The sequence below is a fragment of the Vulpes vulpes genome, chromosome 14 (genome assembly GCF_048418805.1).
Source record: "Vulpes vulpes isolate BD-2025 chromosome 14, VulVul3, whole genome shotgun sequence".
NCBI lineage: Eukaryota > Metazoa > Chordata > Mammalia > Carnivora > Canidae > Vulpes > Vulpes vulpes.
The window spans coordinates 102,930,458-102,958,342 of record NC_132793.1 but is presented as its reverse complement, the minus strand read 5'-3'; the positions used below and the strand labels follow the sequence as shown (position 1 = coordinate 102,958,342).

Here is a 27,885-nt window from a genome sequence, read left to right as displayed (position 1 = left end):
ACTTGACATCCTTGTGGCTCACATGGCGTATAACTGGAAGGCTTTGCCTCTCCATCCCCTGCCACTGGTTCCCCCAATTCGCCCACCCCTCAACCCCTCCCTCTGGTGGTAACCACAGTCTGTCTCCTATATCTGGGACTCAGTGTTTTGTTGTGTTTGTTTTGTTTTGTTTTTTTAGATCCCACATAAGAATGAAATCATGTGTTTTTTTCTTCTCTGCCTGACTTCTCTCACTCAGTATAATGACCTCTAGGTCCATCCATGTTATGACACATGGTGAGATCTCATTCTTTTTTTACAGCTGAGTAAAAAATTCCACTGTATATAGATACACCACATCTTTATCCATTCATCTATCGATGGACGCTTGTGTGGTTTCCATATCTTGGCTATTGTAAATAATGTTTCAGTGAACATAAGGATGAATCTATCTCTTTAAATTGGTGTTTTCATTTTCTTCAGATAAATACCCAGAAGTGGAAATGCTAACTTTTTAAGGAACCTCCATACTATTTTCCACAGTGGCTACACCAGTTTATATTCCCACCAGTAGTGCACAAGGGTTCCTTTTCTCCACATCCTCACCACTTGTTACTTAACCTTTTTGATTCTAGCCATTCTGACAGATGCTAGATAATCTCTCATTGTGGTTTTGATTTGCATTTTTCCCTGATGATGAGGGGTGTTGAGCCTCTTTTCATGTGTCTATTGGCCATCTGGCTGTCTTTGATCTTAACTTTTGTTAACCTGTATTAACTTAAAAGTGTTAGTGAAGGCACATTTTGCCCTTGGTCATTTCCTGTTAGTCTTTTCTAATTGGATCGTGGTAATCATTTTGAAACAGTAATCCACAAAATACGTTATTACTGTTCTGTGAGATTCTGGTTTCAGCTGAGTTCTTAACTATGCTTGTCAGTACTGTTTACTTCTCAACTCCTCCTTCATGCAGTTATCCAAAATTACTCCCCAGTTGTGATTCCAGTTGTTCTCTTATCCCTCTTAGCCACTCAGCTCTACTCAGTCCTCTGCATATCTTTCTTCTCTTGACCTCTTTCCAGTAAAGAGCCCTCTATCGTTACCTTTGCCAGTAGCCCTCCCAGGAACAGGCTTGCTAACAGTCACCAAAGCCTTGAGTACTTAACTGGTTTGATTTTCTTTTTATCCCACCTGCTATCTTTATCCCAGGTGACTTCAATATGGAGACAGCAAAACCCTCACAATTTGTCTCCCTTTATACTTCTATCTGTAATTTCTATGACAGAGGAAGAGATAGTCTACACCTGTACTGCTCAGCATGTGATCTGTGGGCAAGTAGCAGCAGTATCACCTGTGAGCTTGTTAGAGATGCAGAATCCCAGGCCTGACCCCAGACCTTCTAAAATCTATTTTAGTTAAAATAGATTCATGCACAGGTCACTCATGCACATTAAGGTCTGAGAAGCATTATTCTGCACCTTTCTGTTGCCAGGGTCCCGAGTACAGTCTCTTCCTCCTCTCCAAGGCCTCACCTACTCAGTGGTTTCCTGTCATCCTGGACCTTTATCTTCTTCTCCATCTGCCCAGAAACCGTGTTAGGCCTCCTTCCCTCATACATCCTACTCTTTTCACTTTTCTCTTCATCTCTCAACTTCCTTTTTTTTTAAAAAAAAAATATTTTATTTATTTATTCATGAGAGACAGAGAGAAAGGGAGAGACACAGCAAAGGGAGAAGCAGGCTCCATACAGGGAGCCCAATGTGGGACTTGATCCACTTGATCCCGGAACTCCAGGATCACGCCCCGAGCCAAAGGCAGATGCTCAACCACTGAGCCACCCAGGTGTCCCATCTTTAAACTTGCTGAAAGAGTTCTCTTCCCTCCTGTGTCTACTCCCTCACCTACTCATGCCTTACTTAATCGCACTCGTGTTGCTTCTTCACCATTTCATGGAAACTGCTCTTGTAAAGGTCCGTGGTGATCCTCTCATTGCCAAACCCAGGGTTGTCTGTCTTTATTTTACCTGTGGAACATTTAATGCCATTAGCCAACTTCCCCTCCTGACTTTGCCTCCAGGTCACCAGTCTCTTCTGCTTCTGCATCCATTTCCTTTTCATTCTATTTCTAGAGCTCCTTCCTTCAATCTGTCTTGGCGTACTGCTATTCTAGAAGCTTCTCCTGTGTCCATCTTATCCACTCTCATGGTTTCAACTATTATATATTATTGATGACTTACCATTCTGTATCGCCTGCATTGTAGACCCATTTTTCTAACAGTTAATGAAACCATTTTTACTTGAATATCTTGAAAGCACTTCAGAAAATACTTGCTGTTAGAAGTAGCAACAGTAGCAGACTCAGTAGTAATGGCTAACATCTTTACTCTGTGCCATATATTGGGCTAAATGTTGTCTGTGCACTATCTCATTTAATCCCCATACAAAAAAAAAAAAAAAATCCCCATACAAATTCCAGGATAGAGATGGAGGGATAATCTATATCTATTATAGATATATATCTATATTTATATATCTACATTTATATTATATATATTTATATATCTATAAAATAATACCTGGGGAAGCTGAGGATAGAAAGCTTGGCCCAGGGTCACATAGCTGGTAGGAGCCTGAATGTAAAGCAGGAGCCTGAGATCCATTCATTTATTCGTTCAGTCATTCATTTAAATTAAAGTATAGCTGACACACAATGTTACCTTAGTTTGGAGTGTACAATATCATGATTTGACTAGTGTAGACTTATGCTGTGTTCACCACAAGTGTAACCACTACCTGTCACCACACAATGCTATTGCAACACCATTCACTATAGTCCCTGTGCTGTACCTTGTCCCATGACTTATTCATTCCATAACTGGAAGCCTGGGCCTCCCATTCCCCTTTACTCATTTTGCCTATCTCCTAACCATCCTCCTTGAGTCAGCCATCAGTTCTCTGTGCTTATGGGTCTGATTTTGTTTTGTTTTGTTTTAAAGATTTTATTTATCTATTCATGAGAAACAGAGAGAGGCAAAGACATAGAGAGAGGAGCAGGCTCCATGTAGGGAGCCTGATGGGACTCGATCCCAGGACCGTGGGATCACTCCCTGAGCCAAAGGCAGACGCCCAACCGCTGAGCCACCCAGGCGTCCCAGATTTTGTTTAGATTCCACATATAAGTGAAATCATATGGTATTTGTCTTTCTCTGTCTGACTTAATTCACTCAGCAGAATAGGCACTAAGTCCATCCATGTTATCACAGATGGCAAGATCTCATTTTTTTATGGCTAGTAATATTCCATTGTGTATATCCACTGTATCTTACTTAACTGTTCATCTATCAATTGGACTCTTAGTTTGCTTCCACAACTTGGCTATTGTAATGCTGCAGTATATACAAAAGTTCATATATCTGTTTTTTAAGATTTATTTGAGAGAGAGAGAGTGCATGAGCCAGGGTTGGGGGTGCAGGAGAGAACAAAAGAGAATCTTCAAGCACACTCTCCCTGGTGAATGCAGAGCCTGATGTGAGACTTGATCTTAGGACCCTGAGATCATGACCTGAGCCAAAATCAAGAGTCAGCTGTTTAACCATCTGAGCCACTCAGGCACCCCCATATATCTTTTTGACTATTCATTTTCTTTGGTTAAATGCCCAGTAGTAGAATTACTGGATCATCTAGCAGTTCTACTATTAATTTTGGGGGGAACTTCAGGGCTGCATCAATTTACATTCCCATCAGCAGTGCATGAGGGTTCTTTTTCCTCCACATTTTTTTGCCAATACCTATTGTTTCTTGTCCTTTTGATGTTAGTCATTCTGACCAATCTGAGGTTATCTCATTTGCATTTCCCTGATGACTCGTGATGTTGAACTTTTTTTCATGTGTCTGTTGGCCACATGTCTGTCTCTTGCATGTCTTCCTTGGAAAAATGTCTATTCAGGTCCTCTGCCCATTTTTTTAAAATTTTATTTATTTATTCATGAGAGAAAGAGAGAGAGAGGCAGAGACACAGGCAGAGGGAGAAGCAGGCTCCATGCAGGAAGCCCGACATGGGACCCGATCCCAGGACTCCAGGATCACACCCTGGGCCGAAGGCAGTGCTAAACCGCCAAGCCACCTGGGCTGCCCCTCTGCCCATTTTTTAATAGGAGTATTTGTTTTTTTGGTTTGAGTTGTAGGAGATACATATATAATATTAACCCCTGGGTTAATTAATATTAACACCTAGGTAGTTCAGCAGTTGAGCATCTGCCTTTGGCTCAGGGTGTGATCCTGGAGTCCCAGGATCGAGTCTCACATCAGGCTCCCTGCATGGAGCCTGCCTCTCCCTCAGCCTGTGTCTCTGCGCCTCTCTCTCTCTCTCTCTCTCTCTTTCTCATGAATAAATAAAATCTTTTTTTAAAAAAGTATATTAACCCCTTATCAGATATATCATTTGCAGATACCTTCTCCCATTCTATAGGTTACCTTCTTACTTTGTTGATGGTTTCCTTTCCTGTACAAAAAGCTTTTTATTTTGGTGAAGTGTTAGTAGTTTATTTTTGCTTTTGTTTCCTTCTCCTAAGGAGACACATCTAGAAAAATGTTGCTAAGCCTGATGTTCAAGATGACTGCTTATGTTTTCTTTTTAGAGTTTTATGGTTTCGGAGCAGCCCCAGTGGCGCAGCGGTTTAGTGCCGCCTGCAGCCCAGGGCGTGATCCTGGAGACCCAGGATCGAGTCCCATGTCAGGCTCTCTGCATAGTGCCTGCTTCTCTCTCTGCCTGTGTCTGCGCCTCTCTCTCTCTCTCTCTCTCTCTTTGTGTGTCTTTATGAATAAATAAATAAAGTCTTTAAAAAAATTAAAAAGAGTTATGGTTTCGGGTCTCACATTTAGGTCTTTAATCCATTTTGAGTTTATTTTTGTGTACAGTGTAAGAATGTGGTCCACTTTCATTTTTGTGCATGTAGCCACTCAGTTTTCCCAGCAACATTTATTGAGACTGTCTTTTCCCTGTTGTATATTCATGCCTCCTTTGTCAAAGATTAACTGACCATATAAGTATGGGTTGATTTTTGGGCTTTCTATTCTGGTCCATTGATAGATTAGATAGAGATAGATAGATAGATAGATAGATAGATAGATAGATAGATAGATAGATAGATAGATAGAGTGCGCGTGTGCATGTGCACGTACATGTGCGCCAGTACCATACTCTTTGATTACTGTAGCTTTGTAGTATGTCTTGAAGTCTGGGATTGTGATACCTCCAGCTTTGTTGTTCTTTCTCGAGATTACTTTGGCTGCGTGTTATCTTTTGTGGTTCTATACAAATTTTAGTATTTATTTGTTCTAGTTCTGTGAAAAATGCTTTGGTATTTTGATAGGAATTGCATTGCATTTGTGGATTGCTTTGGGTAGTATGGATATTTTGAGAATATTTTTTCTTCCAGTCCATGAACACAGAATATCTTTCCATTTGTTTGTGTTATCTTCAGTTTCTTTCATCAGTGTTTCATTGTTTGCATAGTGCAGGTCTGTCATGAACTTGGTTAAGTTTATTCTTAGCTATTTTATTCTTCCTGGTGTCTTTATAAAAGGGATTATTTTCTAAAATTCTTTCTATTTTGTTATTAGTTTGTAGAAACAACAGATTTCTATATATTAATTTTGTATCTTACAACTCTACTGAACTCATTTATTCTACTAGTTTTTTGGTGGAATCTTTAGGGTTTTGTCTGTTGTATTATATCATCTGCAGATAGTGACACATTTACTTCTTACCAGTTTAGAAGGCTTTTTTTTTTTTTTTTTTGTCCAATTGCTATGGCTAGACATTGGTACCACATTAAGTAAAAGAGGCAAGAATGGACATCCTTGTCTCATTCCTGATCTTAGAGAAACATTATTATGTATTATATTAGCTATGAGTTTTTCATATGTGGCCTTCATTATGTTGAGGTATGTTCCCTTTAGACCCACTCTGTTGAAAGTCTGATCTTTTATTTTATTTTTTTTGATCTTTTATTTTTAACCCATTTTTAATGGTATATTTGTCCTATACAAAAGAATATATATGTAATATAAATATAAAATAATAAACATTATTCTAATGAATACCAGTGACCCTACCACTGAACCTGAAAACTAAAGCAGAGTAACTTGTATCTAATTAGATATTCTTCCCTTGTCTCATCTTCCTCCTCCCCAGAAATAACCACTAGTATTGTTATTATTTCCTTTCATTTTCAAAATTTTAGCTCATATATAACATATAGTTATATAATATTTAAATAATATATTGTTTAGTTTTGCTCATTTTGAGCTTTTTAAACAATGGTTACATTCACTTACTAGTGTGCTTCCAGCAGTCTCTCATAGCTGTGCACAGAGTTGCTTGTTCGCTGTCCATTGCTGTGTAAGACCCAACCTTATGAATACACCACACTATTATTTAGTCTCCTCTTGATGGGCATGTTGCTTGTTTCCAGCTTTCTGCAATCATGAACTGCATTGTTGTGAACACCCTCCTGTTTGCCTCCTCATACACATATACAAGAGGTTCTCTAGGGATGTAAACGAGAAATGGACATGCCAACTTATGAGCTCATGGTTTTTAACTTTGTGAGATAATGCCAAATTAAATCCCTAGGTATCTGGGCCAGTTCACTCTCCCACCACCATCAAGGTATGGATTCCCTGTGGCTGACATGTCACTGTCAGACTTGAAATTTTTGCCTTTAATAGAGAATAAGTTATAGTCTTAATTTGTAGTTCTTTGATTAATAGGGTGAGCTTCTTTTCACATGTTTATCGACCACCCATGTTTCTTCTTCTGTGCAGTGCTTGATTTTGTATTTTTGCCCATTTTCCTATTGGATTTTTGGGGTTACTGATTTGTAGGACTCCTTTACATATTTTGGATTCTAAGTAGAATGGTTGGTCATGTGCATAGTACATATCTTTCCCACATTTATGGATTGTCTGATTTTTTTTTTTTATGATTCCTTTTGGTGAATGGACTTTCTCTATTGTCTCAAACTTTTCTTTTAATGGTTAGTATTCTTTTATCTTGTCTTAAAAACCTATCCCTTTTCCAAGATCAGAAAGATACTCTCCTGTACTTCCTTTTTAAATCTCTGTTAACATTTTAGTGTTTGATCCATCTGGAATTGATTTTGGGGTATAGTATGAGGTAGGATCCTGTTGCCTTTTTTCCCCAGAGCATAACCATGGGAACCAGCACCATTTATTAAATTGCCCCTCCTTTCCTCTCTGACCTGCAGTGTCATCTGTCATAGCCATGGCTCACTCTCTGGGTTCTCTGTTATGTTCCCTTGGTCAGTACCATACTTTTCCTAGTTATAGAAGCTGTATAATGAGTCCCAGTGTCTTGTAGGGCTAGTAGACTAATCGTAAACTTCTTTTCAAATACTTAATTATCATGGGCCAAGATAGAAAGTCAGTGTGCTAGTAAGAATGATTCAAATGAGGAATGATCACAAAATGATAATGTAGGAAAGAATTGCCAGAGCAGTGCTCTTTGGAAGACAAGGAGGCATAAGATCCAGAGCACATCTAGAGGGGTTACTGAAGCAGGAGAGAAGGCAGGTACGTGGGTACTCAGGGCGAGAGCTTGTAAAAGTTCTCTTCTGATTGCTTCTGTTTCCTTTGGAAGCAAGATCAGCATTTGAGCGTGATAACGGGAAGAAGTGTTAGAAGTTTCGAGGGATAGGAAATGGGACAAAGTAGTCACTTAGAAGAAGAGAAGAGTGAATAGAGTTGGGGAATGAAGTGGAGTTGCCAGGCAACAGTGAGGGCTTACTTGAGGTTAATGGTCATGATTTAGTGAAAACTGTCGAAGGAATGGGGGTGTGGTTCTCTCCAGGCTTATTCAACCGTGCAGCCTCAGAAAGGCAGAGAACTGAGTGTGACTAGAATTGGGGTTTGCCCAGAAAGTAGAGTGAAGGAGGAGAGAGGCAGGAAATGGATTTTGTCCAAGGAAGAGAGCAGTGACAGTGATGGATCACTGAACTCGAAATATGTTTGGAAGGAAAAAGAAAGGCCTGAGGAAGGGAATGGGTCAACAGATTTTGAATATCAAAGAATGATTAGAGGTTGAGTCCAAGCTAAACAGAGAGAGCTGGAGACATAAGTGGTGGTGGAAGAGTGAAATGTTTAATCAAATTATGGAAGAGCTGTGGTGTCTGTTGCTGACCTTCAGGTAGGATGGTTCACTGTGTGAGCACCATTTAAGGCAAGTTCCCTGGATTCCTGCTTGTAAAATTCCAGACAGCCCCCTACCTAGTTCTTAGGACAACCTGACATGCTCCCATAATTTGCCCCCAAAACAGTGACTTAAAAACCATGTTTGCAAATACAGTTGTTCCCCCCCCTTATCTGCAGGAGATGCATTCCCAGACTCCCAGGGTATGCCTGAAACCATGGATAGTACAAACCCCATATATGTGTTTTTATATGTACGGACCTATGATAAAGCTTAAGTTAGGCACAGTAAGAAGTTACCAACAATAGCTCATAATAAAACAGAACAGTTATAACAATATTCTGTAATAGAAGTTAAGTGAAGGTGACTCTCAAAATACCTTCCTGTGCAGTTCTCACCCTTCTTGCTGTGATTGATGAAGGGAGATGACAGAATGCCTACAGGTGAGATGAAGTGAGGGGGATGCCGTAGCCCTGTTACATAAGCTACTGTTGACCTTCTGATGGAAGGAGAGTCAGAAGGAAGAACATCTGCTTCCCAATCACAGTTGACCAAGAAAGTGAAATCGCGGTCTGTGAAGGACTCCTGTACCCCAGGGGTTGGGAATCACTTGCCTAACAAATAACCATGGGAGGATGAGTGACTGAGGTAGTGTGGAGGACAAGATCCGGGAGGAGAGAAAGTCAAGGGACTGAGAGGTCAGAGTTTTAGAAAGACAGTTTACGTGGAGAGACATCTCAGTGGTTATGATATTGAATAACAGTGGACCAGGGCTGAAATCTTTAAAGACTAAAGAGTAACCCAGGGGATCTGGAAGTGACAGCACTTGGGGGCAGGGGGTAGCAACTCACAGGACTGAGGTTCAAAACTTGGAGGATTGGGTGGTTGGGAGAGAGCACAGGAGAGAGGAGAAGCAGCTTAGAAACAGCAGTGAAGATCAGGAAGGACACTTTCCTCACCTCCAGGCCAGTAGATACAAGAGCTGTGGCAGAAGAAAGAGCATGTGAGGGTGGCAGGAGAACCAGCAGCACAGTCCCCAAGGAGAACCGGCTTTCCTTTAGAACAAATTAGGGGGCAGAATATATGAGAAATGCAAGTTGGGGATAGGGGAGATTTGCTAGTAGCTGACTGATTTCCAAAGGGTCTAGTGGAAGAGCTAAAGGAATCTGGGTGAGGAGAGTTTAAGAGATGAGGTCCTAAACCAGCATGTACAAAGCTGACTGGGGATGAGAGTCTAGGAAGTGACAGATGCTTAGAGCCCATCTGTGGTAACTGAAATAAGTAGAAGGCCATAAGGATAAAAGACTCAGTGGTCTCGAGGCAGATGATATTAAAGTTAGGAGTATTGGGAAGGGAAGGAGAGGAGAGGTTCTTACGAGGAACCCACAGAGTTCTGGGGCCCCCTTTACTTTCAGAGTCTCTCTGATGACATCCTCACTCCTAACCATGGAAGCATGAGGCAGAAAAGGACAGGCTTCAGAACATTGGAGCTTCCCTTCTCGATTCATGGGGCTATGAAGTAGAGGTTACTAATCTTCACAAGAATACCGTGCACTGTTGGCTTGAGCCTGCTGTGTTGTTTATTGCCATGTAACAAATTACCTCAAGACATAGTGGCTTAAAACAGCATTTATTATCTGGCATTTTCCATGGATCAAGAATCCAGACAGGCATAACTTGTTGAGTTTTCTATCTTTGCGTCTCCAAAACCTGCGATTACTGTGTTAGCAGGGGCTCCAATCATTTTGAGGTTCAGCTAGGGGCACTCTTCCAAGCTCACTCAGTAGTTGTTGGCAGGATTTAATTCATTAACTTTGGCCAGAGGCCCCATAGGTTCCTTGACACATTAACCTCTCCATAAGGCAGCTCCATCATGGCAGCTAGCTTCATCAGCAAGAGATAAGAGTGCTAGCAAGACAAAAGCTAGTCCTTCATAATCTAATCTCAGAAATGACATTCCCATCACTTTTTCCTCATCCTATTCATTAGAAGCAAGTCACAAGTCCTGCTCACCCTCCAGGGGAGGGCATTACACAAGGGTATGGATACCTGGAGGCAGGGATAGTTGGAGACCATGTCAGAAAGTTGCCCATCCCTGGGGCTGGACTCAAGTCCCCAAATCACAAGGCCACACATAATAACAGGGAGGAGCAGAGAAGAGAATAAAAACTGGGAGGACTGCCACTGTGTTCGCTATAACTGCTAACCAGTGTCCGTGCTTTTATTCTTCTGATGCTGACCTATTTTCTTTCTGTAGAATGGGCTACATTCTTCTGTCTCCCCATCCTCAAGATCAAGTCCAGACTCCTTCCTTCAACATGCACAGCCTCACTTCTTTCTCACCATGTACTCTCATTCCCTCTAAGCCAGTGGTTCATCAAACTTCTTGGTCTCAGCACCCGTTTAATACTCTTATAATATTGAGGGCCCTAAAAAGCTTTTTTTAAACCTTTGGATATATATTTAATTAGTAATAAAAACTAATTTTAAAATATTTATTAATTTGTTGTAAAATAATACTCATTACTTAACATAAATAACACATTTTTATGAAAAATAACTACATTTTTCAAAAAGTGCTTTGTTTTGGAAAAATGACATTGTTTTACATTTTACTTATTTTTTTAAGCTTTCATGTCATTTTTTTATCTCTACGCCCAACATGGGTCTCGAACTCACAACTCTGAGATCAAAGAATCAAACACTACCGAAAGGCAGCCAGGCGCCCCATATTATTTTGCATTTTAAAAAATTTCTTTCAAAAAAAAAATTTCTCAGAGCACCTGGGTGGCTTAGTGGTGAAGCATCTGCCTTTAGCTCAGGTCATGATCCCAGGGTCCTGGGTTCAGGCCCCCCCCTCCAGATCCCTGCTCTCAGGAAGCCTGCTTCTCCCTCTCTTCCCCACTTGTGCTCTTCTCTCTCTCTCTCTCAAATAAAATCTTTAAAAATAAAAATAAAATAATTTCTTTTATCAGGGTTCTCATATCTGCTTCTTTATTCAGTCTCTTGCAATATGTGTTTTGGTTGAGGTATATGAAGAAAATATGGCCTCAACACAGATATGTAATTGGAAAGTGGGAATAGTAGTATTTTAATAGTTCCTTCAGATCATCACAAATGTTCTTCTTTGATATTACACCAAATATATAAGTGGTAGTTTCTTAAAGGTTGGTTGCAATGTGGACTCTGAACTTTCTGTATTCTGTTAAAGTCCATTGAACTGTCTGGCACTTTGATTAGCTTTTACCCATTTGGAAAATATTGGTTCTCATTTGAATCTTCCAATTATTTCATTACAAAGTATTTTTAATCACATTTTTAAATATCAGGTGTATCTTGTCAGAAAAATCCTTATTGATAAGTTTTGATTACGTTTTCCAGAATTCTAAGTTTTATTTAAAAGCTCAAACTTTGTCATTGGCAGCAAATACTACCAGTTGTCTTCCTTGATATAATAGCCTCATTTCATTTATTTTTGAGAAAGTGTCTGAATAACCATAGTTTATCTGTCATCGTTTTTTCAAGTGACAATGGCAGTCCATGAAAAGATCCTATGACTTACATTGTCTCATAACTTCTGCTGCATTCTGGGTATCCTTCAGCTTTGCGTCCACTCACAGCCTCTTGATGTGCCTTGCATTCACATGCCTCAGAAGCGAATCTCATTGGATTATTCCGCCATTATCTGATACGAGAGTGGCACGGGTGGTGTGGCTCAGAGCATGGCAGCCAGCACATAAAGAACCACTTCTGGTTGCTGACTTGGAGGAGACCTCCGGTCTAGTAAATACTCCAAGCCCCATGTCCAGGATATATATCATTATGAACTGGCAAGATATTTTTTGATGCAGGCATGCAAATAGAGTGATTATGGTATGACAAGTTAAAAAATGGATTTATAATTTGCTTTTTATAAACACCCACTTATAAGTACCTTGTTGAAAGACCAAAAAAAAACCCCCACCCATATCATTAAAGTTGTCATCACATTCTAGTACCACCTTTACTTTATTTGGATCATTAATTATATTCTGAGGCTGCATGGGACCGTCTTCCCAAAAATATTCTTCAATACAGTTTGAGTAGTTGTTACTATGAATTTTCTACCAATGTAAATATAGATTTTATTCCCTTTCACATTGATATTAATAAAAAGACACTTAAATAAATTTCTTTGAATAACAATTTTTCATTGCTTTAAATGGCTATCTTCCTCCTTCACAGGGGAGGAGAATCCCCTAAGTCAGTGGGTATAATCATACCTAATAATTAGGAGTCACTAGTCACTGCATGTTGCAGGTTCACAGATTTTAAACATGATTTTTATTTATTTTTAAATTTACTTTCTCATTCTGGTAGGAACAGAGCACACTGTAAGAGAAATGTATTTCTGCTATCTTGAGGTTTCCTATTTGAAGGTCCTGGAATTATTTATATATGGTAGAATATACACTATAGATTTTGGCTATGTATGTGAGAACATACCCATGAGTGAGAACTGTTGTGCTCACAAGCGAGTTCATTCACTTAGTGAAGGAAAGAATGGAAGTGGTTTTAGGAAAAATATTGGGGCCCGAGTTCCCTCTTTTGTTCATCCCTTGGGAGTATTGGGGGCGGGGGAGTAATGTATTTGGGTTAATGACAAAGAAAACAAAAACAGCATCCCTATGAGTAAATGTAATCTGATACAATTTAAAGTAGGACCCAGACTGAAACATAATTCTTTTAGGAAATGGAAATATTTTATCACACAGATGCCATCTATATTTTAAAAGAAATCTAAACTTCCTTTCTTTTCGTACATCTTGATTTTGTTAACTTCTAATTTCTTCGAGCCATATGTCCCAAGTAATTAAGCTATAAATATTATACAGAATAATTTGCATACATTCCAAGTGCTTTTTAAATTTTAAGCAGCTTACCTTTCTTTCTGACACCATAGTCCTCACAAAGATGGATTATCTCAATTTCTCCATTGACTTTATCCCAGCAATACACATTGTCCTGAGTTGTATAGAGTACACACTATTGCACTCTGTGCCCTGCCAGACAGTAGACAAAGTTTATTGTTTTGTTCCCTTTTTTTTTTTTAACAGAACACTAAAAATGCCCTAGCACCTTCTTTAGCTTTTTGAAGTGATAAGTATTTAAAAGCCTCACAGGCTATTCTTGCTTAGTATTTTTAATGCTGCAGTACAGATTAAAATCTCAGAAAATCCCAGCTATATACTTTATAGGTATGGATAGCTTTTATTGTTAATATCCTAAATCATCTAAAGGCTTGTTTTCTTTCTTTTTTTACAGACCTAACTACCATAATGAATGCTGCATATTAGGAGAAACCACAAGAAGGTTATACATTTGGTTGTCTAATAATCTTGGATTTGATATGAACCAACACATATTCCTTGTTGTCATTGACAGAACCCCAGTTTGTATGTACATTATTCACATTCCTCTCTGTTGTGTTTGGGGGAAAAAAAGACATTTTAGCCTTTTTTAAGGTTATTGATTTGATTTCGTTATTTGGTTGCATGAAGTTGCCCTTAACCACTAAGGATTATCAAGATTTTTGCACAAACTTATACATGTCTAGGATCCTTTTATCAAGGCAGTTACGTTCATCATTCTCCTGCCTTTACTCCTCTATCACCAGACACTCCATTAAATATAAATTAGCATTTTTTAAAGATGACCACTCAACATAATGCTTAAGGGATTTCCTCTCTGTGACAGAACCCAGGAACCAGTTCCTAAACACATAATGTTGGCATATTAAAGATGAAATTAAAATTGTCCTTCAGTTTTGAGGCCATGTGTAAAGTTTAATCATACTGTAAGATATCTATTCCATATTAGAAATAGCTAGTCGACAGCTTATACTTCTCAAAACTCATATTGTTACGTACACAAACTCAGTTTTTATATGTGAAGTTAGTGAGTCTTTTGTGTTATTCCAAAATAAAGGCAATGATTTATTTTTTTCCCCAATGCCAATACAATTTGAGCTAATCACTCAAGGTGGATAATTTACATTTTAAAGCTGGAATCAGCAGTAGCCCTATGGGAAACCAGACAAAGCATTGACTTTTAAATGAACCATTGTTTTCTTTTGGAACTAGAATTAGTATAGTTATACTCATCCACAAACCATTATTATGTGTACATTATTGTTGCTATTGTGATAATAGAGAATTTTATTTATTTTTATGCCAGCTTATATTGTGAGGACACATTTAGTCAGTTTGGGTTTTATCAATCCTGTTATGCTTGTCCTTGGAACATCTTTCGCGTATTCAAGGTTTGTAGTTGAAAAGTTTACTGTAAAAAAAATCAAAAACAAAAAAATGTATTGTTTTTACAGAATAAATTTATTGGAATGTGTACTGGGAGTAAGATTTTGAGGTTGTAAACAACTAAGTTAGTGTAATTTGGCTTCATCTATGTAACGTGAGGTATTAATGTAATTCATATATTAAAGCAAAAATTGTTAACAGCAAGTTGACCATAGAATCAAGTGCAGGTGAGGGGTTTTCTTCTTTCTTTTCTTTCCTTTTCTTTTCTTTTCTTTTTTTTTTTTTTTTTTTTGAACACTGTGTGGGTTTTAGGTTTTTTGTACCCATGGGGGAGGGAGAGGAATGGCCACACGATTGCTTGCACAGCTCAGATAAAATTTACCAGCTCTGTTGACTCTAAATTTGCATACTTAACATTATCCATGCATTGATTTGGACTCCCATTTTCTTTTTTGTTTCCTTATTTTGGTGAAGAGCTAATGAATAACATGAAGAGAAAGTGTGAGCTGTTCTAAAAGCCCAGGGCCATTGAGGATGAGGATGGTGATGGTGATGGTGGTGATGGTTATGGCAGCTGAGCATATGAAAGCACCAGCAGTCTACTTACCCCTCCAGGGCACTGAGAAGGCGGCTGTATTTTTAGTTTGTCTTTCTCACTTAACAAATACTAATTTTTCTCTATACTCATAATTCCAAATACAAAAAATTCATTAAAAGATGATAGGGATGCCAATCCAGTTCTTTTTCCTTGAAAAGTACTTTTTAATTTTGAGTGTTTTAATTTAATTTCAAATTAATGAAATTTAATTAATTCATCAAAAGTCCTCTTCATTGCTCACACTAAAACATAAGGAGAATGTAGATGACATTTTGAATTAGAACATGTAACTGACAGATTTTTAAAATAAAAATCCTAAAGACTACAGAATTGCTTCTGAAAATTACAAAATGTTTCAAATTTAGTAAGATTTGTTTTCATAAAAGGCCCCAAAGATTTATTAAAAAATACACAGAAATACAATAGAAATATTTCCAGTCACCAATAAAACAAGTATTCATTAAGAGTAATGATAAAGTTACCAATCTCTCCTTAGCTATTTAGACTCACAAAAAAAGTTTTATTAAAAGCAATTTTTAAAACAGCAGTAAATAATTATACTTTCCTTGGGAAAACATTTTTCAAATAACATTTTAAAATATTGTGATTTGCTTTTTATATTGAGGTTGATAATGATGCATATATATCTTATATGCAAAAAGTATCTCTCCAGTATGTATTTGCTGTTTTGAATTTTTTAATATGCATAGGCCATATTCACTTTTGGATAGGTTCATTTTCATGCTCACTATTGTAGGAGCTAAATTGTAATTGTTTACAGTTATATTTAATATGTGCAAACAGAATATTGAAATAGATGGTCAAGTTTATTCACAAATAATTTTGAATATATTTCTTTAAACAAACTGTTTCTCAACTTCACTCTTCCTTCAAAAGAAAATTTACCCACACAATACCATATGAGAGCTCACATATACAGTACAGAGCAAGAATTTGTATATGCTGAAGTATCCCCGTTTCAGGAGGGAGTGAAATGGGACAAATTATCAGTACCAGGATAACAAGTCAGTAATCTAGAGAGGAGAAACATGAAATAATATTTTTATTCGACTTTTTCATCTGCCTTTGTTTTTATAAAGAACTCTGGTTTGTAGATACAGCGATAGGCCAAGAGCTGAGGAAGAATTCCATATGCTATGTTTAATGCTAGAAAAAGGGTTTTCGCTTCTTCAGGGACTCTGTAGACATAAGCAGTTCTAGCATGAAGAGAAGCACCGATGTGAGCAAACTGAGCCTGTTGCATTTAAAAAACAAAAGGGGGAGGAGGTAAGCATGAATTCTGTGTTCTGGATGATTCATTCAGACCGTGTTTCCTGTGCCCCTCAAAACCAGTACTCTCAAACAATCCATAGTCTTCAGGATTTCACTGAATATAGGGCCAGTCTTAACATAACTGTACAAATCAAGTGTACCCTCCTTAGCGCGGCTTTATCATGCCAGCTGTCTATTCACCCATCCAGTACCCTTACCAAACATTAGGGGCTCAAAAGAAAAACTGAATAAAATCTCAGGGTTGTTTTTTTGTTTTATTTTTGTTTCTGATTTGCATCTGGAGATCTATACAGGCACTCACTTGTGGCTTACTAAATGTGTTCCAATAAAAATGAAGAAAGTACAGAGTTTAGAAAGTAAAAATATTTTTAATATAGCTATTTAAAGAGAAGCACTGAGGACCTCAGCTTCATTAGTCAGTCTTTTACCTATTCCTTGGAACAAGAGCTCAGAACCTTTCGTTATATATTTTTTTGTTTATTTCTTCATGTATTTGTTTTTTACACAATTTTAAAAATACTAAGCGTTGTTTTGTAAGTAAGGTCGTTACCAACTTGGGTGGGGGTAGGACTGTGGTTGCTCTTTATAAAATGGTAAATGTCCGTTCAGGCAACCTTTTCAAATCAAATTCTACTTTGTCTAGAAGTATAGCTTGTCAGCATTACCTGAGGCAAGAGCTTCCCATTTGTACTGGTATACATAACGTACATTCAGAATGTATCTTTTTTGATACTTTTCATAAGCACAGGGGAAAACTGTATTAGAAAAGGCTTCTGTGTGAGGATTTCCTCGGGATTCTCATATTGTTACAAAATGCAACCCTGGAGTCTACGTTTTCATATCTTACTGAAATCTAAGCTATACATGAATAAAAGATTGGAAATCTAAATAGAACAAGTGATGAATTATTAGTTTATCAGGGTCCAAGTGAAGAAAGAAGATATTATAACCTAAAGAAGTCACAGAGTAACAAGAATGAAAAATTTAGATAATTTGCTTTAAATACATATGTTACATTTCCTTCTGTATGAAATCAGTTTATTCTGCTCAATGCTTAGCAGATGAAAGTGTTCCTTAGCACTTGACTTGACCATGACAAGAAAAGGACAAGCTTTCATCAGCAGCGTGTGTGTGGATTTGTATCAGTAACACAGGTACTTTCACAGGCTACATTTTTAAAAATTACTGATACATTCTAGGGACCTCTTCTTCAATGTGCTACTCTCTGGAGATAAGAAATTAGTGTGGTGTGTTACCAAGGACCAATACAGAAAGTGTACACATCTGCATTGTGATCCGTGAGGGCTCTATGAGGGCTCTGCCCTCAAACACATGTCCCTTACGCACACGCCCAAACGGCGTTGGAGAGGCTGCCCTGCAGAGCCACTCTTGTGCAGTTCTAGGAAAATGGACCAGGAGCTTGGCTTCTGTTGCTGTTTTTCCCTAGGGCCTCTTTTGAATAACAGTGTTTTTCTGAATAATATAACCAAACTTCTGGACTAGAGGCCAGATATGAACCTTGATCTTCAAAAATGTGGGTTTGGTGTCTTTGTCTTTATAGACACTTGTACATGTGACAAAAAAAAAAAAAATCACCAGGTGTGGGGAAATGCCAACCATACTTTGAGAGATTAAGTATTATGAGCAATCATGCCTACTTGCATAGGGAAACCTGCATAAAAAGCCAGTGATTCCATAGGCTCTTTTCCTGCACTCCCCAGTGCAGTTAATACCTCATTTTCAAAAACAGCAAAATCATGGCAACATTACAAAATGATCATGTCCTTAGATTAGATTGTAAGCCCACCGGGCAGGTACTGTGTCTAATGTTTTGTGTGGCGCCTCTCGCATTGTTAGAGCTCAATAAACATTAAACAATAATGTCTTGTGACTGTCAAAATACAAAAAGCTTCTACACAGCATTTCTCTATTTTTATACCTATTTTAGTAGGTCTTTCTTCACCAGAATTATTGGATGAGGGGTATAGATGTTTCTAATGCAAAGAGGTATCTGCATGTGAGAGAAGCCTGAGGCCCGTGTTCTGCAGTTTCTGGCACTGCCTGTAGTTCTAACGTGTGTTTGTGGTGACCATGAGTGAGCATCCAACCATAGCTTCCTCCCAGACACCTAATGGTGTCCAGTTCCCAGAGTTCTGAAGTTTCGGAAGAACCTCCGTCTCCCCGGAGAACAGTGCCCTTACCAAGCACATAGCTGCTAACAGCCTACACAGTGTCTCGTGGGTGATGTGCCCCCCAGCACCTGAGGCCTCCCGATGGCAGCCTGTGTGCCAGGCTGGGATCTGGTGGCTCTGGGCTCAGTGCTGCTCAGTGACTTGTCACTCAGAATCATAGGGACAACTTTATAGAGTCCAGAAATTTCTGCAAAATTCAATGATGTGACACTGGCCCCTAATCATCTTTCTTACCTTTTTAAATTAGTTCTCACCTTAAGTATATTTAAAGATATGCTTTGATTTTTTTTTTAATGGATGATTAGAATGAAAAATGAGGGGGGGGAAAAAAGCAAAGAATGGTTCAATTTTAATAGCTCCTTTTTCTTATATTTATAGAGATAGCCTGGAAAGCACACCTAAAAGTCATGGTCTCAGTTCCAGAAAGGAGCTGAAAGAGTATCATGTGTCCACATAAGTATTATAGGCCAAAACTAACATGAACACTGGCCGATACAATGTAAGTAGTTAATCCAGAACTGTGTCATTTTTTAGGGTTTTCTGAGCAGCACAGTTGAGTGGTTAAAAACACTGAATCTGGAGCCAGACCACCAGTGTCAGAACCCAGCTCCACCAGCAGTAGGACCTTTGATTAGGTACGTAACCTCTTTGGTTTCCTCATCCATAAAAGTAGGATAATAATGGAGCCTATCTCATAGGGATTCCTATGCCGGTTCAAGAAGTTGATCTTTGTGGAATAATCATGACAGTGCCAAGAGATCACCTGTTCGTGATCTGGCATTCTGCTTGGTTGAGAACTCAGGTGGGCTCTTTGTTTTTAGATCCCCTTGCCAGCCTTTGGACAATTTCAAGACTGTCTATCTCCACCAAAGGATAAACATGTGAAGACATTAAACCCAAAGTCTAGTCTTAATACTAAATCAAGATGTTTACTGATGAATTACACTTGAAGCAAACTACTAAAACAGGATTTGCATTACTATCCCAATTATCCATGTTCTTCCTAAATCTTTCCTTTCAGATATTTCCTAGAGGTTTCCATAAGGAAAGAACATAAAATTCACATCCAGTAGAGTCAACTCTACAACCAAATTGCCCACAGATAAGCTTCCAGACCCTTTTGTGAGAAAGTACATGGCACCCGCGTAGCCAGGGAGTGGGAGAGTCTGAGCAGCAAGAGGAAAGGGGTATTGCCCAACCAAAGTGGGACTGTTCCTGCTTCCAAAGCCGTGGTGTTACTGGATGGGCAGCAGGCTCCCTGCCAAACCCACTGACTCCATCCCAGAGCTTTCTCCCACTCTCTCTGATTTTTAGCAATACTATCTGGTTACACGTGGCTACAGATTAATGAATCTTTTGAGCAACACAAGGCATTTCTCCTCTAGACTCTTGTTGAGAATCTTCTACCTGTAACTAGAACAGCAACAGAGATCCAAGGCGTCTTCTGTGCCAGGCACTGTCTAAGCCCTTTACATATATTCCCTCATTTAATCCTCTTGTAGCAGCTTTATGAGAAAGCTCCTGTACCATCCTTTTACAGAAGAGGAATCCAAGGTGGACAAGGTCACAAGCTCATCAGGGACAGGGTGATATATGAACCCATCTGTCTCCAGAGTTCATGCTCTTAACCATATTGACTATATTGGCTCTGATTGTTTTCTTCTAATTTTCAGTGATACTTTAGCAGAGAAAAACTCTTCAGTTGCTACAAAGTACTAATAATAACTGGATCTAACCAGCCTGGAATACTTTTCAAACTAGACTTGCAACTTTAATGCTACAGTAAGAATTTTATATGAAAAGATATTTGAGTTATGAAAAGTCCCCACTGGAAGGCTTTAGTGTAAAATGTCCTTGGCATATTTTATTTTATTTATTTTATTTTATTTTATTTTATTTTATTATTTATTTTATTTTATTTTACTTTTTGATGTTTTGATTTCTCAAGACAGCAGATTTGGCAGATTCCTGCATGATCTGAAATCAGGGACCCAGTAAGGACTTAAATTTTATACCGACTTGTACTGATCTAGAAATTTTTCAGAGATTTTTTTTTTTTTTTTTTTAACTAAGCCACATAAAGAGTCTTGGGAGTTCACTAGGCCTTTCAAGAAATGCAGGTTTTGATAAAATTAGTGGGATCATGGTGCATAAAGCTTCTAAATGAAGAATGGCAGTTTTAGGAAATAAGGGATGCAAGTCAGGTTACAGAGGGTGTTTTCTGTGATAAATGTGTCACATGCCCTCCCAACACGAGAACTCATTTGATAAGCAAGTACTGGCTAGGTAGAAAACCAATCACATAACTGGAATTCAACATTTTCATCATGTACCCTGTTTCGTACATGTTTTGTGTGATCTGTTTTGTTTAACGTTTCCTTACGCTAAACACTCTGAGGAGGTAGATACGAACACCTAGCCCAGAGTCATGGGAACATCAGATACAGTTCTCAGATGACCCCACTCGCCAGGTTGGGGTAGATTAGCAGGATCTTGTCTCACATTTGCAGGATCTAGTCTGTGGCCTCTGGTTACCTTGTCACACTGGGCACTGGTGGATGAACCCAGAGATTCCTGCTGCTGCCCTTAGCTCTGCTGTCCACCCTGCTCTTCCCAGAACCACCTGGCTGGAGCCACAAGGGCCCATCTGCAAGCCTAGCCCTCACCAGCAGGTAGAGTCTGGGGTTCGTTCACCTTAACTGCTATCAGGTCAAGCACCTGCTCGCCCCCACACCTCCTGACGACTGACTGTCCACTTGACCGGTTTCCAGCAGTGGCCTCACTCTTGTCAGCCTCCTCAACGATGACAGTCATGGTGGCCAGTGTTCCCACAGTGGGGCCCGGTATAGGGCATATAGAGGGACCGTGATTGTGTCAGACTCTAAGAAAGGGACTGATAAGAGTGAGGCTAGTGGGAGGCCCCCTCTCCTGGGGAGCACAGGAGAGTAAGGCCAAGAAAACAGAAGCCCAGGCTTACTCTACCCTCTGAACTGCTGCATACTGCAACATTTAAATGCTTCCCCAGCCTAACTGCACACAGAGCCCCGCTCACATGTCACCGCCTGCCACCCCCCAGGGGCTGTCCAACCCCCCACGTTCATACAAAGTCTAGCTTTGTGCTGTAGGACTCTACCATAGCTAACTGTTTGCATAAGAAGACGGAAACCAGCAGAGAGGAACATGGGCATTGGGATCAGACAGGATTCCGTATCCCTGTTCTGCCATTTAGTAACTGTGACCCTAGGCAAGTAACAAGCTGCCCTAAACCTCTGCTTTCTTACCTTTAAGTGAGGCTTTAAAAAAAAAAAAAAACTGCCAGGATAATGCTATTTCATCATACTTTCTCCTGGGTCACACAGAAAGACTACATTTACCTGCTTCCCTTGCAGTCGGGCTGGTGCCAGGCTGGACTCTTGAAAATATCCCACATGATCTTTGCACAAGCAAGAAATAAGTCTTTACTGTGTTAAGCCACTGAGTGTTTGCCTCTCCAGCAGAGCACACAGCCTATCCTCACACAAATGGTAAGTAGAACACTTAGGCTGGCTTGCCTCCCATGACAGCTCGGACCACTACAGGGCAATGAGCTGTCAGTGGTGGGATTGAGGATTACTCGGGAGAAAGACTATCTGGACCTGGTGACAGGCTAGATGTAGGGCTAAGGGAATGGGAAGGCTTAAGCACTGCATGTGTGACATGCTGCTGGAAGCGGGGAAGAGCTGTTTGCAGGGATGAGGGAAGACGGGGATGAGGTGTAGGGAAGGTCAGGGGTCCTATCTTAGACACTGCAAGACAGCCAAGTGAAAACACTGAAATTGGGATTAGGCATAGGAGTCTGGGAACAGTTTGGGCTAAGATTAAAAAAAAAAAACTGAAAGCTTATAGTTGGTACTGACAGATACAGAAATAAAGACCCCAAACCAAAGCCTAAGGAACCAGCTATTCAGAGATCTGCAAAGAGGGAAGAACAGGAACCCTTACTTCAGGTGCTGCACCAACTTTTTTGATAGTGATATTCGAATTCTGTAATTAAGAATTACCTCGGACTGCAAGGATTCAGCCCAAACTGTTAACCCATAAAGACTGTAGCTGTTTTTCCAGGAAATGCCAGAGTACGGTTTTGCCATCCTAGTTCCTACACCATGACTGTAATTAACTGTACAGTTTCCAAATGAGCCTCATCCTTAGGCCTGCTCAAAGAGCAAGATGCAGAGAATGATGTTACAAGACATTTGTTTCTCTTTTAATTATAACAAGGGGGGGGGGATAAAATTACTTAATAATTTTCTTCCTTGTTGGTAGGATCAGTTTGTTATGCTAGCTGTTAGCTTGTAAAAATGTACTTTGTGTAAGAATACACTTGTATAGATCACTTTCTTTCCGGTCCAATGAAATCAGCATTCACTGAACACCTACTTTAGGCCAGGGACTGGCTAAGTGGCAAAGGGGAAGGAATGGCATGACTGGCCCTGCTTCCCCAGGAGGAGAATGTCCTCAAACCCAGTTTCCCTGGCTCAGTGCAGTGCAGTATAACCGAATTCTGACCTCTTATGTTTAGACGTCTTAAAGATAACGGCTCTCAATTCTTTTTTAGTAGCCATGGTGTTCAGAGACTGGGAAACAGCACACTAAAACAGCGGTGCCATTTGCTGGGTGTGTGACCTGGGACAGATCTGTAACCTCACTGGGCCTCAGAAGCTCCCTCACCTGTACAGCTGGATGGCACACTCACCAAGTAGTTACTGAATAAAATGCATATGCAGAAATGTCTTTAAAGAATTGTAGAACAAAAGGGGATGTGTCTAGCACCTGTTTTCCACCCTTAAACACCAAGCAGAAATGCTTCTCAGATACTCAACCCGGACAGCCAGATCCCCAGTGGACGTTCTATTCAGAACGTACCTGAGCTAGACCTCCAGCATGTATCAGTGTTATGTCAGGCATCCAGGAGCAGCCAGGAACCACTAAGCCATAAAGCGCGATCACAAAGTAAGGGACAGAATAGAACAGATATGCCAGCATCTGTATTAACAGAGAAATAAACTTGTCAGCAACTTAACAGTTAACTTGGCCTGATGAAAAGCACAAAAGATTAACAGTTTTATCTTGGAGAACACTAACTCCTATTTCCTACATGGGCCTACATGTTGCCATTCTTAAAGAGTGAAAATTAACTTTGGAAAAACCATAGGCGGGCAGCCCCAGTGCCCCAGCGGTTTAGTGCCGCCTTCAGCCCGGGGTGTAATCCTGGAGACCCAGGATCAAGTCCCACGTCAGGCTCCCTGCATGGAGCCTGCTTCTCCCTCTGCCTGCCTGTGTCTCTGCCTCTCTCTCTCTCTCTCTCTCTGTCTGTCATGAATAAATAAAATCTAAAAAAAAAAAAAAAAATGAATTTTAAACAATAAATATTTTTTTTAAAAAAAGGAAAACCATAGGCTTCATAACTACTTGACCTGGATTTTAGGATAAGCAGCAGGATCCTTTAGGTAGGGCTCCTGAAATTGTGTATAAAATCGGCAGAGCTCAGCTGGGCAATCCAAAGCAATCTGAGAACAAAAAACGAATTCATTATAAAGTTACAATCACATCTTATTCTCAGTGTTTACTGATAAGGCTAACTGTTCCAGGCTCAGCCACAAGCTGTTTTGCTATTTAACAAAAACTGTGTACTGTATAAGAGGAAGAAAAGAAATATTCTACGGATCTGCTCAAAGGAGATGAAGAATAGTGGAGTAGGAAAGAACTAATGCTGTATTCTTGGGTATCTCTTAAGTATCTAGGTTTCAACCAGCTGAAGCACAGCTCCCACTAGATTACCAGTTTGACTTTTCCTGGGAACAACTAGCCAGCTGTTCCCTGCAGAAAGAAAGGACATTCTTACACCAAATTCATCCTACTATGCTTTGCAGAATATAAGAAACAGCTGCCTCCTCTCTCCAGTGCCTCACAGAGTACATGGCCTTTGGGGGCAGTGAAGGTTGATCTGAAAGCAGGGTCCTCCTGTGTGAAGCCAATCCTGTGTCTACTTTAAAAGGGAGCACAGCAGACTCTTCGCCACAGAAGAAACACAGTATCTTTGGCACATAACCAGGTCCCCTCTGAGTCACATCTCTCATGCATCACTTCTCATGTCCCTGGCCATAAATGTCCCTTCTAGATAACATCTATGAACACAGGCCAGTGGCAGAGTTGGCAAAAGTGGACCCAAACTGAAAAGCCCACCAAGCATGCAAATACCCACATGCACACCTTTTTCTCATGCACAGAGGAATGGATATGGCTGTGCAAGAATACAGCTGGGCCCATTTTCATCGCTACTATTGTTCTTTTCACTTTGAAAATTAGAGCAAACTAACCAAAGAACAGTTTTAAGGATGCCTGACCAGCTCAGTAGAGTGTGTGACTATTGATCTCAGGGTCATGAGTTCAAGCCCTATGTTGGGGATGGAGATTACTTAAGGGAAAAAAAAAAAGTTTTACTGCTCTGTGATCTGAACAAAGCCTACAGCTCTTTCTCCTTTACATCCCTTCCCTTTGCCATTCCTCCTACTAGCTAGCTCAACTCAGCTGTTGTGCAATGCCAGCAGGCTTAGAACAGTAATTGTCACTAAAGCTGAATGTAATTACCCATATGATTCTAGCTGCCCAAATTTGTTTCTGGGCATTGCGAAGAATGATCTATCAATGAAAATAGTAACACCATGTATTGAACACATACCACATATAAGGCCCTCCATAAGTGTTTGATGTTTATTCTCTTATTTCATCTTCAAACCAGTACCGAAAGATACGTACTGTTGTTTTATAGAAGAAACTGAGGTCAAAGAGGTTATATCATTTTTCCAAGGCTACACAGCTGGTAAATAGCCAGGATCCTAACTCCTTACTCTGGCCCCATCTTCAACCCCACCTCCCTACTCCTGAGAACACAACACATGCCCTGTGCCACAGTGGTCTTGGAGTCTTCTGTTACCACCCTTCCCAAAGACATTTACATTTAAGTCAGAAACATCAAAGAAACCAAAAGAATGAGACTCTACTAGCTAATTTTTCAGGCACCCTAAAATCAGGGAATGAGGAGACTTCTGGGTGGGCTTAATCCAAAGACCTGAAGGAGGGGGCATGCAGCAGCCCAGCTGGGGCCGACCCCATGCGAGGGAAGCTGGGGATTGAGCCAGCAGGCAAGAGAGCCACAGCCGGCAGTGCCAGCTCTCCAGGCTCCAGCAGGAGGAATGTTTTGTTAGGGCATTAGGAAGTCTGATTCAATACATACTTTTTTTTTTTTTTTATGTTACTTTGATCTGCTGTGCTTACCAAGCCTCTAAACAGACCAAATCCAGTTGCCAGAAGGAGACACACGACCAACATTAAATCAAATGGTCTTCTCAGCAGGTCCTTTGCTTGGGCTTCTTGAACAACCTAAAACAGAGTTTGTAACCAATGAGCAGGTCCCAAAGTGCCAAAGAAGTCTCTGAGATCTACTGACGCATAAATGATATGGTGCTGGATGGTAAGAGAACTCTGCAGATGGGTGATTCACGTCATAAACTGCCAGCCACCTAACATAGAGATCATGTCCCTCCTCACCTCCACTTCCAGTTTGCTCATCTGAGAAATGAGATTGGGCCAGGTCATCTTAAAGGGCCCTTCGAGCTCTATGAGTCATATATATATATATTTTTTTGCAATAGCAGTGTTGTGATTATACATGTAAAATACACTCATTTTAAAGGTAAGGTAAACCATTAACCCAACACACAATTAAGAGTTTCTACAATTTTCCGGAGAGAGATCTATATCTATATATAATTTACATTTACTTTTTACAAAATTATGACTTTATATATAACCAATTTTGTATTCATTCTTTTGACACTCAATATCTACCTATATTATAAGCACTCTCCCACATTATTAAAAGCTCTTCTAAAATGTAATGTCATGTGGAAGCACCATATTTCAGCCGTTCTCTCATTGTTGGACATTTAGGCATTTGCACTGTTAATGTGATGATGAGCAATTCTATACATAAATATTTGATACCATCTCTCTGATGATCTGAGAACAGGGGTTTAGACGTGGAATTACTAGGTTAAGGTTGATAACACTGCCAGACTGCAGAGTGAGTCTGCATTTATGTTCCCTACAGCACTGTATGACAACGTCCATTTCTCCCTGGCCATCACTGTGTTTTAACATTTAAAAAGTGATAACAGTTTTATGTGTCTTGCGGCATGAACACTTGACATACTGACAAGGAGAGTGTAAAAGCATTGGAGCCCAAGGCGATGGTTACTGCTTGCTTCTTTTGAACAACCACCTCATTCCTCAAAAGGATATAAGGGAGTACTGGCTGTCATTCTGTCAACCTGACTTTACACAGCAGGTGTCTAACTGTCTACAAATGAAGTGTTTGCAAATTACCACGTATTTTAATGAATTCTACTGTAAATCTTATAGTAAAAATGAATAATCATGTTCTGATAATCTCTAGTAATTCAAATTTTCATATATGACTTTGCTGAAAGGATCTTGCTTACGGATCTAATATCTATAAAAGGAAGAGAAACTTAGATGTTACTAGCTTAGAAATGAAGACCTTAACAGAGTACCTGCCCAGCCAGCATTGCTTCACCTCGACCACCTCTGCTGTGAATGGAAGGGAGGTGTCTCAGAAGATGTCCTTGTGCCTGGATCTCTTGGTAAATTACACCCTGAGGCTGTTGTGTGTTGCCTCAAACAGCAGTATCTCTCCAGCCTCCCCTTGGGGCAGTAAATGCACTGGTACCTCTGAATGAGGTGCCCAGATGCTCAAAACGCCAGGCCGTTAACAGCCCCAGACAAACCATACACTCTACCCACTAATGGAGCATCTGATGGGAACAGCCAGTGTGAAGTTCCAGAAAGCACAGCCAGGCCGATGGAAGCAGACATACTCAGCCAGAAACAGACCATCTCTGCCACTGTAACTGAGGCATGACCAGTGCACAGAATCAGCACGGTCATATCGGCTGCCCCAAGTGCTCCAGGACACAGAGGCATGGTCCCATTCAGTAGCCAGCAAATATGAGTGAGCCCTGTGAGTTTGGCAACAGGTTACAATTAACATAATAAAATCACCTTTGAGGGATAATTATAATTTTCTGATGGCTGATTATAGATTCTGAAACCAGCCCAGACAGGAAGACAAGTATATGGTATGCTTAAGAAAAAAGCAGGGCAAATACGAGTTCCATACTTCCCTATTTAAAAGAAAGAGAGAGAGAAAGTCAAAAGTTTGCCAAAAAGCATATCAAAACACCAGTAACATTTAGGACAC

At 39.9% G+C, this 27,885-nt stretch overlaps 2 protein-coding genes across 12 annotated transcripts in view; one reads left to right on the top strand and one right to left on the bottom strand.

The window, feature by feature from the left end:
• Positions 1-18,255, top strand: part of HDGFL3 (HDGF like 3) — a 77,857-nt gene extending 59,602 nt beyond the window's left edge. The window contains exon 6 of the mRNA XM_072737433.1: positions 13,492-18,255. Within this exon, the coding sequence (XP_072593534.1) occupies positions 13,492-13,497 (6 nt within the window). The 3' untranslated portion in view covers positions 13,498-18,255. The remainder of the gene's footprint in view (positions 1-13,491) is intronic.
• TM6SF1 (transmembrane 6 superfamily member 1) overlaps positions 9,057-27,885 on the bottom strand; it is a 34,039-nt gene continuing 15,210 nt past the window's right edge. For 2 of the 11 annotated variants that reach the window (XM_072737429.1, XM_026000409.2), the window contains 4 exons: positions 25,881-25,985; positions 24,020-24,112; positions 23,469-23,588; positions 15,412-16,336 (listed from right to left, as the gene is read on the bottom strand). In XM_072737429.1, the coding sequence (XP_072593530.1) occupies positions 16,145-16,336; positions 23,469-23,588; positions 24,020-24,112; positions 25,881-25,985 (510 nt within the window). In that variant the 3' untranslated portion in view covers positions 15,412-16,144. Of the gene's footprint in view, positions 9,170-11,149; positions 13,230-14,539; positions 16,337-20,632; positions 20,849-23,468; positions 23,589-24,019; positions 24,113-25,880; positions 25,986-27,686; positions 27,809-27,885 lie in introns of those variants that run through there. The other 9 variants (XM_072737428.1, XM_072737426.1, XM_072737427.1 and 6 more) reach the window with 9 other exon arrangements.